The sequence below is a fragment of the Dendrobates tinctorius genome, unplaced genomic scaffold, assembly GCF_039654945.1.
Source record: "Dendrobates tinctorius isolate UK_male_01 unplaced genomic scaffold, ASM3965494v1 ptg000294l, whole genome shotgun sequence".
Classification (NCBI taxonomy): domain Eukaryota; kingdom Metazoa; phylum Chordata; class Amphibia; order Anura; family Dendrobatidae; genus Dendrobates; species Dendrobates tinctorius.
In genome coordinates, this window is record NW_027361961.1 from 468,047 (window position 1) to 482,529 (window position 14,483).

General features: G+C 44.1%; 2 protein-coding genes across 2 annotated transcripts in view; one reads left to right on the forward strand and one right to left on the reverse strand.

The window, feature by feature from the left end:
* LOC141072991 (uncharacterized) overlaps window positions 1-14,483 on the forward strand; it is a 481,253-nt gene that overhangs the window by 240,713 nt on the left and 226,057 nt on the right. The gene's annotated exons all lie outside the window — the stretch shown is intronic.
* Window positions 1-14,483, reverse strand: part of LOC141072989 (uncharacterized) — a 104,063-nt gene that overhangs the window by 33,471 nt on the left and 56,109 nt on the right. The window contains exons 2-5 of the mRNA XM_073560256.1: window positions 6,842-6,992; window positions 6,539-6,712; window positions 6,333-6,456; window positions 6,152-6,249 (exon numbers count right to left, since the gene is read on the reverse strand). Of these exons, the coding sequence (XP_073416357.1) occupies window positions 6,152-6,249; window positions 6,333-6,456; window positions 6,539-6,712; window positions 6,842-6,922 (477 nt within the window). The 5' untranslated portion in view covers window positions 6,923-6,992. The remainder of the gene's footprint in view (window positions 1-6,151; window positions 6,250-6,332; window positions 6,457-6,538; window positions 6,713-6,841; window positions 6,993-14,483) is intronic.

The following is a 14,483-nucleotide window of genomic DNA, read 5'->3' on the forward strand; positions in this document are numbered from 1 at the left end:
TGGTCAAAACTAATAAAGAGCGTGCAAAACCGCTGGCTGCGGAGGTGTATCGAAGCAAACAAGGTGAAATGGATAAATTTTTGAAAAACAAATCTGCTACGTCTAAGCCTAATGCTAAAAGGCTCCCTGTAGAAGTTGTGGAGGAGGAGCATGCCGAGGACTCAGATTCCAGTGACGATGCTTCTGGCAGCGATGTCACTCAATCAGACTCTGGGAAACTTTCTAGATCGTTTTTTAAAAAATTATTAGCACAGGCTATGAAACCATTGGTTAATGAAATATCTGGTATGAGAGCGGACTTGTTACACATTGGTAATAGAGTGGAGTCTTTGGAGTCCTCTCAGTCCTCTATCATTAGCCACTCCAATGCTATGAGAGAACATCTAGATTATCACAGAATACAGCTTAACAACTCTTTTCTGGCCCTTGAGGATCAGGAAAATCGGAGTCGCAGAAAGAACATACGGATAAAAGGCTTGCCTGAAAGTGTTTCCACAGAGATATTGGAAAAAGCTACTAAGGAGATCTTTGCCCTCTTAATTCCACAAGAAACATGTGACCGAATTGTAATAGAAAGGGTGCATAGATCTCTTAGACCAAAGCCGAAACCAACGGAACCTCCGAGGGATGTGATTTGCGGCCTACTGAGCTATTTGGATACCAATGCTATTTTGTCCGCTTCAAGAGACATTAAAAATCTTTCTTATGAGGGATCTGCTATTCATCTTTATCAGGATGTTGCGTCGTCGACCCTTGCAAAAAGAAGAGTCCTAAGGCCCCTCCTGGAGGTGTTACGCTCGCGTAAAATCTTATATAAATGGCTGTTTCCGTTTGGTATATCTATACAAGGAGATGGTAGACAAATAATGGTTCGGACCCCTGAAGATTTACCCAAAATATGGGACGCTTTTGGCATTGCCCCTATGGACATTCCTTCCTGGCTTCCTCTAGACATGGATCATCGTACGCCTCCCCCTGTTCATGCTTTTACTGGAGGACAGGGGGACTGGGTCTTGGGAAAGAGACGCTCGACTCCCAAAAGAGGGAAATCTGGAACGGAAAAGGAGATACCCCCCTGAGCTTTCTTGTGCTTCTCCCGGTTGTATTTGTTTTTTCCACACTGGAGCCGGACCCCTCGGCCCGTTCGGACATGCTTTATCCTATTTTAGCTTGCTAAGTTTGACATTTATTCAGGTGTTGATATCATTCAATTGCCGTATAAGTTAACATATGCCACTCGTGTGTCAGAAATGTTTTTTCCTGTTCTGTTATGGGAGGTATTTTTGACCCCCTGCCTCTGCCACAGACAGGTAGTTGGTTCTTGTTGTATTTCTCATGTTTTATCTTAATAATTTTTAGGTTTTTTGTTATTTTTCTTATCTCTTTGTTTTTTTCTTTTAATTTCTGTGGTTTGATGACGGAGGAATCCTTTTTATTACCTTCTTTAACAAATTATGGGTGATAAGGTGAACTTAGCCACTATAACTGTGGCCTCGTATAATGTAAAGGGCTTACGCTCTCCGAATAAGAGAAGCCAAGTGATGAATCTTTTGCACTCAAAGAAATCTAGTATAGTTTTCCTGCAGGAGACACATTTTAAAAAAGGGAGAGTCCCAGATATGTCTAGATCTCGCTACCCGACCTGGTATCACAGTACGGGCGGTTCAGCGTCGGGTGGAGTGAGTATTGCTATAAAGAAAAATGTTCCTTTTATTTTGAGCGATTGTTTATCTGATTCAGAAGGCAGGTACATTATAATTAAGGGCTTTTTGGCTAACACTAAGATTACCTTGTGTAACTTATATGCCCCAAATAGGAACCAGATAGGTTGGCTGTGTAAAACATTGAATGTTCTGGAACTTTTTACTGAGGGTCTGTTGTTGGTGGGAGGGGATTTTAATGTATCTTTGAACCCAGCCTTAGATACTTCAACGGGCAGATCGGCTCTTTCTCAGAGGGCGCTGAGACGATTACACCTTTCATTACAAAAATTGCATCTGATAGACCCTTGGAGAACGCTTTTTCCTTCGGGCAGAGATTACACTTTTTATTCCCATCCGAATAATAGCTATCACAGAATTGATTACCTACTGGTACAAACAGCTAATCTCCAATTAGTTAGAAAAGCTAATATAGATATCATTTCTCTCTCAGATCACGCTCCCATTTTTCTTGACATAGAGATAAAAACTCTACCACGGCCGGCTGGGTCGTGGTCACTGAATGAAACTCTTTTGGACTCGGATTCTCACATTGAAAAACTGACAAGTACTCTTGACTTCTTTTTTCAGAATAATTTGCACTCAGGCCCGCCCTTGCCTATGGTGTGGGAATCTCATAAAGCAGTAATGAGAGGGGAATTTATAGCCCTAGGCTCATATTTGAAAAAGGAGCGATCAAAAAAGGTTGTGTCTATTCTACATCAAATCAGTTCCTTCGAGAGGTTACATAAGAGATCTCAGGTAAATAAAATATTGTCAGAACTGACAGATCTGAGAACCTCATTAAAAAACCTTTTAAACATTAAATCAGCAAAAATTTATATGAGAAGTAGACAGAAGTTTTATCTCCATGGCAATAAGAGCAGTAAGCTTATGACATCCCTACTTAAGAAAAAAAAGGAAAAGACGTTTATTAGACAACTTAGAGCTTTAGATGGCTCTTCAATTCTCGGGACTGCAGATATTGCCAGGGAGTTTAAAGACTTTTATGAAAATTTATACAATTTAAATACACCTGATAGCATGCAGGAGCCAGTCACAGCCTTAGCAAAAATGAAAGAATTTTTGACCTCGTTACATCTCCCTAAAATAACTCTTGAAGGTCAGTCCTTATTGACTGCCCCAGTTACCCCTACAGAGATTTTAGACATTCTTTCTACTATTCCGAACGGAAAGGCACCGGGCCCAGATGGTCTTCCCATTATCTATTATAAAAAGTTTATAAAACCACTGTTACCTCACCTAGTGTCTTTGTTTAATTCCTATTTAGCAGGCCAGCTCCCCCCTAGACAATCCTTGGAGGCATACATCACAGTCCTCCCTAAGGAGGGTAAAGATCCCAATCTGTGCACTAGCTACAGACCAATATCACTGCTTAATGCAGATATCAAGATGTGGGCTAAAATATTAGCGGGCAGATTAAGCAATTTCTTACCTAAGCTAATTTATGCAGACCAAGTAGGCTTTGTAAGAGGCAGGGAGGGGAAGGATAATTCTACTAAAGTCATTCAGTCTATAATGTTTGCTAAGACTCGGGGTATGCCCTTGATGCTCTTGTCGACGGATGCTGAGAAGGCTTTCGATAGAGTGAGCTGGAGGTTTATGGAACAAGTAATGATTAAGTTTGGCTTCCCTCCTCAATATATAACAGCAGTCCTCTCGCTTTATTCACAACCGACGGCCAAGGTCAGAGTCAACGGCACCCTGTCAGATAGTTTTGGGATTAGCAACGGGACTAGACAGGGTTGCCCCTTGTCGCCTTCTTTGTTCATTTTAGTTATAGAAACTTTGATACAAAGCATCAGACAAGATCAACGTATAGAGGGGTTGACGGTGGGTCAGAGGTCACTTAAGACTCTAGCTTTCGCAGACGATTTGCTTTTCCTTATCTCCAATCCATCCCAGGCCTTTCCAATTATTCTTCAAGCCTTTCATCATTTTGGTCTCCTTTCTAATTTCAAAATCAATTTGTCAAAATCTGAAGTGTTAAACATTGGTCTCCCTCACTCTCAGACCTCCACCATTCGTACGCAGATTCCATTCTCTTGGGCCACTAATTCTATTAGATATTTGGGAATAATGATAACTAGAGACCCCACTAACCTATTCCATGACAATTACACTCCTTTAATTCAAAAGGTCAAAAACCTGATGCAGAAGTATAGCTTACCCACTTTATCCTGGATGGGTCGTATTAATGTGTTTAAGGCATATATAATGCCCATTATACTATATACCATGAACATGGTTCCGATTCGGATTCCCCTGACATTTTTTGGAACATTAAAATCCCTTATTGGAAAATTTATATGGAAAAATAAAAGGGCTAGGTTACCTTATAAGTTTCTTTCTCGTCCTCTCTCTTTTGGAGGGTTAGGGGTTCCAGACCTTCTTTTATATTATAAGGCTATCCATCTCAGTAGATGGTTAAAGGTGGTGTCCTGTGCTGAAAGGGAGGAGGGGGATAGTGTTGACTGGGCTTTACTGGGCCCGAGAGGTTTGCCGTATCTCTGGACTAGGGCTAAGCCGCCGGCCTCTCTTAGGTTGGATGATGTAACTACAACTACGTTGCGTATTAAAAGATTGGTAATGGGAGAGTTCCCGGAAGATACTTTCCCCTCCACATTGACACCGATTGGCTCAATTCCCTATTTGTTAGAGCAAGACTTTCAGGATCCATACAATTTATGGTCCAACCTCCCTAGAGAAACGTTAAATAGTTTCTATAGTAATAACACTTTGCGGGAGGGATCTTGGCCACAGGGGGCATCGGTCCAACCAACAAATTTTCTCCAGAAACAACACATCAAACGCATACTTTTACAGTTTGGAAGGAGATTCCCGTCTAAATCTAATTGGTCCTGGCTAGATATTATGATTAAACTTCCATCCCCACAGCAGAAAATTATATCCCGCATTTACTCACATCTCATCTCTCCGAATGTACATTCTAAACCCTCATTTATACACTCGTGGGAAATTGAACTTAATATCACGTTTACAGAAGATCAAATATCTAAAATGCTGTCAAATGCTAGGGGTTTTTCTAGATGTGTACTTTTGCAGGAGAATTCTTATAAAATATTAACTAGGTGGCATTTAACTCCAGCTAAGTTGTTCCAGTTAGGCCTCGTGGATAATGATGATTGCTGGCGATGCCTCAATCCTAGAGGACATCATACGCATATATTCTGGGAATGTCCTAGATTGCGAATTTTTTGGGAGGGAGTTGAGTTAGTTCTCAAAAAATTAGGATTAATAAAGGTGGATCTTGGAGCCACGGAAGCTCTCCTTTCATGCCCGTCAAAAGATTTTTTACCAAAAAAACATGGGCTTCTTCCACTGATGTTGAGTGCGGCGAGACAGTTGATAGCTACCCATTGGAAGGATGTAGCTCCTCCCACGTTGGGAGAATGGTATACGAAAATAAATCAGATTTATCGTTTAGAGGAGCTGTCTAGCTGGGAAATTTATAATCATAAAGCTTTCGTGTCGACTTGGGCCCCTTGGAATAGGTACTTAGAAGACAATCCTCTTTAGGAACATTCTGGAGTTTTTTGTTTTGTTAGGCTCTACTGAATTGGGTGGCTTCTGCTTTGGGGCTCCTGGCCTTACTACCCCATATTAGATAGCTCAATTGCAATACATGGAGAAGCGTTATTTTTTGAAGTGCACCCATGCAATGATTGTGCTCATGTTGTCAACCACATGTTGTTATTGTTAATGTTGTTGATATTGTATATGAATATGTTCCCTTTTCCCCTTCCCTTTCTTTTTTCCTTTCCTCCCCTACCTATTTTTTCCTTATTTTCTCCTCCCTTCCCGCCCTAAACCAGACACTATTTAATATGTCGCCAACTGTACCTGAGAATTGGTGTTGTGTTTAATGGTGATGTTCAAAAACTTAAAAAATTCTAAAATAAAGAATTTACAAAAAAAAATTATTTTTTAAATATACCATTGTGTGGCACCTTCTTATAAATAAGAAATTAAGGTTACCACAAAAGGTGATATAGGACAAAAGACATGCGGTTTATCTGCGTATTTTCTGCGGATTAGACCTGCGTTTTCCCCTGCAGTTTGACACCTGTCATGGAGCAGGTGCCAAACCGCTGCGGAATCCGCACAAAGAAGTGACACGCTGTGGATTTAAAACTGCAGCAAATCCGCACAGAAAATTCTGCAACGTGGGCACTGCAGTTTTCATTTTGCATTGCCTTACATGGTACTAGATCCACAGGGCCAAATCCACTGCGGATCCGCAGCAGAATCCGCAGCGTGTGCACACACCCTAATTCTCTCTAGTTGTCATTTTCATTACACAAGTATAAAACATATAATACTGGTGGATAAAACAAGACTGAGCACAAGACCTTCACAGCCGTCTACACATCATAGGGGAGATCTCCTGACACCTTCTCTCCATCTACCTGATGATCCTGAGGAACATTGGGATCTTCTTGTTTACAGTCCTGTGGAAGAAGAGGACGGGGACATCTCTCTGGTGTTGTCCTCTTACTGGATAGATCTGGAGGAAACACATACAGGGACTGAATTCATTCTTTTCATACAGATAATTATAGGCCGTGTGTATTTAGTCCTGTCCATTACCTGGTGATGTGAGGGGCTGGGGAACCTCCATCATGACGTCCTTGTACAGATCTTTGTGTCCTTCTAAATAATCCCACTCCTCCATGGAGAAATAGACGGCGACATCCTGACACCTTATAGGAACCTGACACATACAATGATACCATCATCCCCCGATCCCTTCATAGCATTACTGTATAATGTCCCAGCATTCCCAGCAGTGTCACCTCTCCAGTTAGCAGCTCAATCATCTTATAGATGAGTTCTAGGATCTTCTGGTCATTGATCTTCTCATGTATTAAGGGGTGAGAAGGAGGCCCCGTGATTGGACTCAGAGATCTTCCCTCAGACACAGGGTCCTGACTGCGCTCACTAGAGGTCTTCTTCACTACTGTGTAATCCTGGTTATGGAGAGACACATTAATAAATCTCTCTACAGACATTCCCAGAGTCCTCACCTCTCCAGTTCTGTCCATCTGTTATTCCCATAGATAAGAATGATGTAATGTGACGTCATCAGAATCTCTCACCTCTCCAGTAAGCCGGAAGAGGATCTCTAGGGTGAGGTGTAATATCCTCTCCACCATCTTGTCCTTGTCCATATCCATCATTGATGGGTAAATCAGGAAAATTCTCTTATATAGAAGATTCTTCGCTGAGAGGATCCGATATTGTAGAGACCTGAATGAGAAGAAGATGAGCCGATGTAACATCATAAAAATCCTGTGTAATAATACAATTACTGGAGATAATAGGGGAAACATATGAGGAGATTTATTATTTTTTACTATTTAGTTTCCTTCTTTACATCTACTAATAAAACCTATATATTTAGGCCACAGACAACAAGCAGTTTCTCCCTCGGAGTCGGCAGCTGAATACGTTTCTCATAGTCTCATCTTCCATAACGCTAATTCTCGTCTCATTTCCCGACACTGGAATCGGCATTAGCAATACTGCAGGAGATATTCATTACATGTGACAGGAGAAATAACTACTTCATGATGAGGACGACATCTTCATCTTCTACTACGGCTCTAGAGACATATTTGGCCAGAGTCGGTCACTGACTCCATCCCCACCGGCCGTCTATATGAAGGTTTCCCGTCTTCCCCGCACTGTAATCTTCTATCACGTTAGATCTCATTCACACACAAAAGTTTGAGGCTTTTATAGAAGATTTTTGTTTCCACAAACACAGCGGACAGAAATTATCTGATCCCAAAGTCTCCACATACAGAGTTTTATGAGGTTTTTTTCTGGCCTTAGGGTTTTCTATATTACAAGATAAACATAAACAAAAACATATTAAAATGTTTTAAGAGTAAATTGGCACCAACAAATCTTGTAAAAATAAAAACATGCAAAAAGCATAAGACACATTGTGGAGACACGGGGATTCAGCGGGTGCCCTGGTCCACTAGCCGAAACCGCATGGACAAGGGATCATCCCACCTAATACCCACTCTCCTTTTACCATGGGCGTAATGTTACTCAGACAACACATGGTGAGGGTATAACAGTGCAGCAATACTTTATTGAACCATAAAACATAAAAAATAGATGTACTTCTCACATGGTGGCTGAAAGTAAAATGGATGTTAGGAAGTGAGCTCATACACAAGGCTGCAGGACACTCCCACGTGCTAGGAAAAATGTAAAAGGAGGAGCGAGGGAATGACAAAAAAAGCTTCTGGTCAGTAGTTGGCAGCAGCAGGCAAGCATGAAGAAGCAAGCTATTAACACAATACAATAGTAAATTGAAAGATATGAAGGGAACAGCACACTTTCGTCTGAAATTCACTTTGGGGATTTCACTACTAGAGTCCATAAGCAAACAACCTGTAAAGGAAAAGCATGTTAAAATGCAATAGTAAACCTAACTCAAGTCCATATCAAGAGGAAGACTCAAAGGTTCAAAACCTGTACTGTTCATTCCAGCAGGGATGCTCTTGACAGACAACAACAGAACAAGTTCGTGGATCGGTCTTGAAAAAGTCTTTGCCTCGCCTTTCCTGGGTGACTGTTGCAGTTTTTCTTGCTGTGGCATAGGAGGTATAATTTCCAGGTAATTCATGGCTTTTGTAGCAAAAGCTGATGAAGCAAGTTCTTCATGGAGGAACCTGATTGGATTTTCACGGCCATCAATACACTCAAGTCTTTCTTGTAGCTCGGCAAATGTGTTGCATTTTAAGAGATCGTTATCTGAACTTTGAAGACTGGATAAATTATCTTTGCTCTTTCTCTTGAGAAGTGCAGGGATAATAAGGAATAAACTCTGGAGGACCTTCATTATCTGTCAGATCTTGGTCAGTTAAAACCGCCCCATTTGGACCAACATAGATGACTCTCACAAAACTGCTCACTGCTGGAAGAATAATCTTGATCACTATGCACTCCCAAGAGCAGGAAAATCGGGGTCAAGTACAACTGTCTTGGGTGGAAAGGTCTCATGTGGTGAGTTCTTCTCACTCGGCTTTCCTTGAAAGAGCTTTCTCCTCCAGATGAGCAGGATGCATACTTGGATTTTTTCCTTTTTCATTCGATGAATCCTTGAAGCGAGCTGCACGGTGGCAAGGGATTCTGGATAATTTGACGGACAGTCTGAGTTGTGGGCAATCATCATTGTTCTGCAGTTAATATTTACCAGAGATTCCCTCAGGAGCATAGTTAATTTGCTGTCCCTGTATGGGATATGCTTGGCACCGTTCACAAGAGCTAATGACAATACCCAGAGCATTTGGAGATAGACAGGAGCCTCATCCCGCATCATGACTTTTACTCAGCACTCTTTCACAAATCCCAAGGTCAATAAGGTGCAATTAGCTGAGGCCGCCTGACATTCCTCCTTTTCCACATGATACTGGTATATATGAAGGGTGAAAAGCATATGCGAGTTCTTCCTATCTTCGTCCTCACAATCCACCTTATTGGTACTACTTGCAGCAATGGCAGCATCAAGGAAGTGAGCAGCTTTTTCTGCCATTGAGGCCCTAAGCTCACTCTGGTTTTGAAGCTAAGTTCTACATATTGGATCTTCTCAGAGATACACTACAGGGGACTGTCCATCTTGAAGGCTACCAGTGGCTATCTCTGCTAATAAATCCTTTAGATCTTCTTTGCCATAGATTTCGACGCAGATATCCAGATCGAGAAGCAAGTTCCAGTCTTTTCTCTCCTCACGTTGATTAGTTTGAAAAGCCAGCAGATTGCACAGGGTATAATGCCAAGGCTTTGCGTAGAAGCATCTTTGCCAATCATCATATACGTCTTACAAAGCTTGACATGACCAAAGCAAAATATGGACCCATCTACACCACTCACGACAGACTGGATCACTTCTACAACAGTCCCAATGCAAACTTCAGCATGAGAAAAGTCTTGAGGGAACACCGAATCTAAGGCAAACATCTTTGTAGCAGCAAAGGCTCTTCTGTGGCCAGTAATGGAGGGACTACAAGTAGATAGATCATATAGAATGATCTGTTTTTTCCGTGGATAAACGTTTAAAAAGGACAGACTGCGATTTATCATAAGTTCCTTGAGAAGGAAAGACCCTAAGCATGACTTTCACCTTTTCCATGCCAGGATTGTCCTTGATTTTGGACGTGGCTCTCATTAAACATGGAGGAGCTGGGAGAGGACATAACTGGAGAATACCACTGAAGTTGGTTGAGAAAGTGGAATACTCTCGGGTGTGAGGAAGAGACGGGTGATACTTCTTGCGCTTCGAAGACAGGTTAAGTTTCTGATCCGCTCTGACGAAGAAGGAAGCTGCAGCCGATGTCCATGAAGACTCAACAGTGGCTGGTTTGAATCTCTGTGAATGGCTGGCAAAACTCTGTTCACTGATGTTTTACCCTGAAGAAGTGTCGACGTTTGGGTGCTCCCTTCCCCCGTCTATGGATGAAGAATCAGGCCTGGTAACTCGGAAAGGTAATGGAGAAACTCAGTGGTTGGTTTTATCTTTAGAGAACTCACAGTCCATTATTTTGATGAATTCTTTGTCCTCCACTGACAGGGCTACTTTATCATCCTCTTTAGTTGTTTGAAAGACTGATCTTCCCAAGTTGTCAAGTCATAGAGAAGAAGCGATGCCAGGTGTCTGTGTGGGGTCTGTAGACTTCTCCTTCACCCTGTAATGATGAGGACACGGCTTGATGAAAGTTGTGCATCCATCTCCATGCACGTGAGTCTTGAAGGAGTTAATTTGTGAACGATCCACACATACATTTCCTATGACTACCCATCTCAAGTCCAGTCTCGGGGTGTATGATGCAGAGTCAGGCTCATTACACTGTTGACTAACCTTGTGTACACTTAGATTGTCTCTGCCGAGCAGGAGCAGAATCTTGGCGTTGATGTCCATAGGAGGAATAACACTGGTCAGGTGCCTTAGGTGTGGTTGGTAAAATGCAGCTTCAGGAGTAGGAATCTCGTCTCTGTGACTGGGTATCTGGTCACATTCAAAAAGGGTTGGCAGAGGTATTTCGGTATCTCCATTCATAGCAGAAGCAATGAATCCCTGAGCTCTTCTGCTGCTAGTCTCTAAGAGGCCTGAGCAGGTGTTTAAGGTGGAGGGTTCTGATGGACCTTTAATTCCAAAGGCTTCAAAGAACTTGGGTCCTACTAAGGACCATTGCTTTGGTCATCTATGATGGCATACATCTTCACTGCCTTATCTGGAAGCCCCTCTGGATAGACTTTGATTAGACATAATTGTGCACAACATTTCTCCCTTTGGCCATCACCACACACATCACAGCATGAGATGGCTGTGGCAGTATTAGTCTAATTCTGGTGCTCCCCTCCATGACTTGGAGTGGGAGCGGTGGTGGTGACTACAACCGGTGAATCTCTGGCAAGTGGGGTTAGAAGCATAGCTGAGGCGTGTTTTTCACTATGACACTCCTCACACTTGATGACAGCTTTACAGTCCTTGGCCATGTGCTCCAGTGAAGCGTAGCATCTGAAACATACCCCAAGCTCGGTGAGGACTTTCTTGTGCTCCTGTAGGGTTTTGAATCTAAACCCTCTGCACATGTTCATTGAGTGAGGTTTCTTATGAATGGGACATTCCCGATTGAAGGACTTGTCTCCCGATGGGGTGCTGTACTGTTTACCTGTGGGTACTGCAGATGATGGGAGATTAGTCTTTCTAACACTCACGGTGTTCTTAAAGTCTCTACGTTTCTGCATGATGCCTTCAAACTTTGATGATGTTGTAGTTGAAGTTTCAGCGTTGAAGTCTAGGAAGTCGAGGCTGGGGTCATTCTTCATCTGGAACTGCTCATTGATTGACTTGCAGAAGTGAATAAATGGGGGAAGGTGACATCATGCACTCTTTTATACCTTGTGACTGACATTGCTCTCTTTTGGTGTCTCCAGCTCCATGAGCAAATCACTTAAAAAAATCACTTTTTAAGCTTGTGGACTTCTTTGAGGTTGATCTTTGGGATGTTCTGAAGTCTCTTGAATAGGGCTTTCTCTATTGCTTCTGCGCTGCCAAAGGTTAGTTCTAGTCTTTGCCAAGCAGCAGCTAGACCTATTTCTGCTTGTCCCACGTAGACAGTTTTAAGGTTCTTAAGACAGTTTGCAGAGTTTGGGCCGAACCATTTGATTGTAAGATCAAGCTCCTGCTCTGCGGTTAGGTTGAGATTGGCGATGGCTACCTCGATGGTTGCCTTCCAGGCCCTGTAGCTTTCTGCGTGATCATCAAATTTTGAGAGGCTGATGTTGATAAGCTCTCTGCTCACCGTAAACCTGGCAAACTCTGACATATCGGATTTCTCACTGCTTGCTGCCACGACAACTTGTGATGCCTGTGAAAGGGAGATGTTCCCGGGTAGAATTATATTGCTGCAGGGTTGAGATGTGGTTTAGCTTCTGATTCTGATGACCGCTGCTTGAGCTGTGGAGGTTGGTCAGGAAACACTTGATGGCCAGCTTGCTGTAGTAACTGGGTTTGAGAAGGCACCTCCTGGTGACTTACTAACTTGCTCAGGTGCTGTGAAAGGCACTGGCGTTGCAGGTGGAACTGACTTGGAGGTCTCAGCGTTGTTAGCTTGGACGGTGTGGCAACGCGGGGTTGACTCAGGTAGTTCTTTCAGCACATAGTCTCTGGTGGGATCAACTATTTCTTTTACTTCGGCTAGCGCAATTTCTTCCTCCACTTCTGTTTCAAGAATCTTTGCCCCAGCCTCTTCTTCTGCTTTCTTTACTTCTGCGTCTGCCTCTGCTTTCTTGACTTAATCCTCTGCTTCGGCTTTCTTTTCTGTGAAGAAACATCTAAAGCCCCCGTTACACACTGCGATTTCGCTAGCAATATCGCTGTAAAGTCACCAATTTTGTGACGTTGCAGCGATTTTGCTAGCGATATCGCTGCATGTGATACTTACCTCCGACCGGCTCCCCCGCTGGTTATCGCTGATCGCGCGAGAAGCTCCTGGACCATTCTTCGTCTTCCACTTCCTGCGGCGCTTCCCGTGGCGCCGACGAGCGACTTGTGGACACGGGTGGGAGGACGTCATCATCACCGCGTCTGACAGGTAAGTAGCGATCCCCGTCCCCAGCGATGTCGCTGGTGAGATCTGCCTGAGTGGCAGCTCACTAGCGACCACCTAGCGATTCACCAGCGATCCTGACCGCGTCATATTGCTGGTCGGGATCGCTGGTGAGTCGCTAGGTGTAACGGTACCCTTAGTTTGCATTCCCCTGTGTTTAAACGGGCCTCTAGGATTCTGTCGCTGAGGGCTGAAGTTCTTGAGCAAGATGATTTGTACGACCGAGCAGAGTGTTTGGACGAGACTGACCTGTGCAATCTAGCTCCTTGCAGATGAGCGATACGGAACTCCGCTTTATCTTTGGCGTCTTGCACGGTGGCGTCCCTTTCTCTGTCTGTTTAATCTGCTTTGCTTAACTCTGTTGAGGCTTCATCGATATTAGATTCTTTAAGGAAGGCAGCGTACCTTGTGGACAGTCTCTTGTATCTTCCGTGGGCCATATCTAGCTGTCTTATAGTGTCCCGTAAACTCACTGCATCATCTTTGTGGCATTGGACGCTTAACATGAGGGAAGTGACTCGTTCTCATAGGTCGTCCAGGTTGTGGAATGGTAGTTCTCGAGGACCTTTAATGTTGGCTTGAGGGAATGTGCTGGTCGGGCGCTTAGTCTGTTGGAAGCGTGGGTTCTGCTTTCAGGTCTTCATAATGGACAGTATCAAGTTGTATATGCTCTGTTTCGACAGTGGGGAATTGCGCAAGGTCTTTTTCAGTCATTTTGATTAAAGGTGCGTTGTCTCTTTAAGAAACTGAACTTTTGAAATGGGGCCTGTAAATCGCAGTGCAGCTTCCTTAAGATGCCCTAAGATTCCCAAGGTGTTTTTAGAGAATTGTGGAGTTTTGCAGTCCGACAATCTGCAGCGATGTGGTATAATATACTGCAAGTCTATAGAAGTGGTATGGATGGAGGGAAACCTCGGTTGCATAGACTGTTCCTTTACAATGTAGACAGAGGTTGTGACATCGGCGGTCGTGCCCGCCGATGTCCCATCAGCCTCTCCTCACCTGTGCGTCACCGTCCGTGCGCGCGCCTGTCCTGCCTTCCCCCCTGCTGCACGCACCGGCCCTAGGTTGCGGGCACGCGCCCGTCCGTCCTCGGTGTCTGGCCGTGGGCGGCGCTGAGGGTCCGGGCTTGAGGAGCTCTTCCGGGCGCTCAGGTACTTCAGGCGTCCTCCCTAGGAGGAGGGCGCCTGGTGATTGTGTGGATCTCCCGCACCGTTCTGGCCGCACTCCTATTTCCTTGTGCTACTTCTTGGTGCTCGTCGCAGCACCTATTCTGTGTTGTGTCCGTTCCTCTTCTTAGCCTCGTTTCCCCTGGTCCATCCCGTCCTCCCTGTCTGTCCCTGCCTGATGGTATTCTTCCCCGGCCTGTTTCCTGTCCACCAGCTCTCCCTGTCTACTCCAGCCCGGACACTCTAGCTTAACTCCCCCTAAGGTTCCCCGTCTGTCCGTCTCCCCGCTGTTCCTCGCCCCGTCGCCCCACGGGCTTCTCTGCAGGGTTCCCCCCTCCTCTGATACTCCCACCTAGGTACTCTCGTCTTAGTCCGTAGTTCCTTGTCCTGCCTCGAGCCTGGCTTCTCCCTGAGCCGTCCCTCTTGGTACGGGCTGTCGC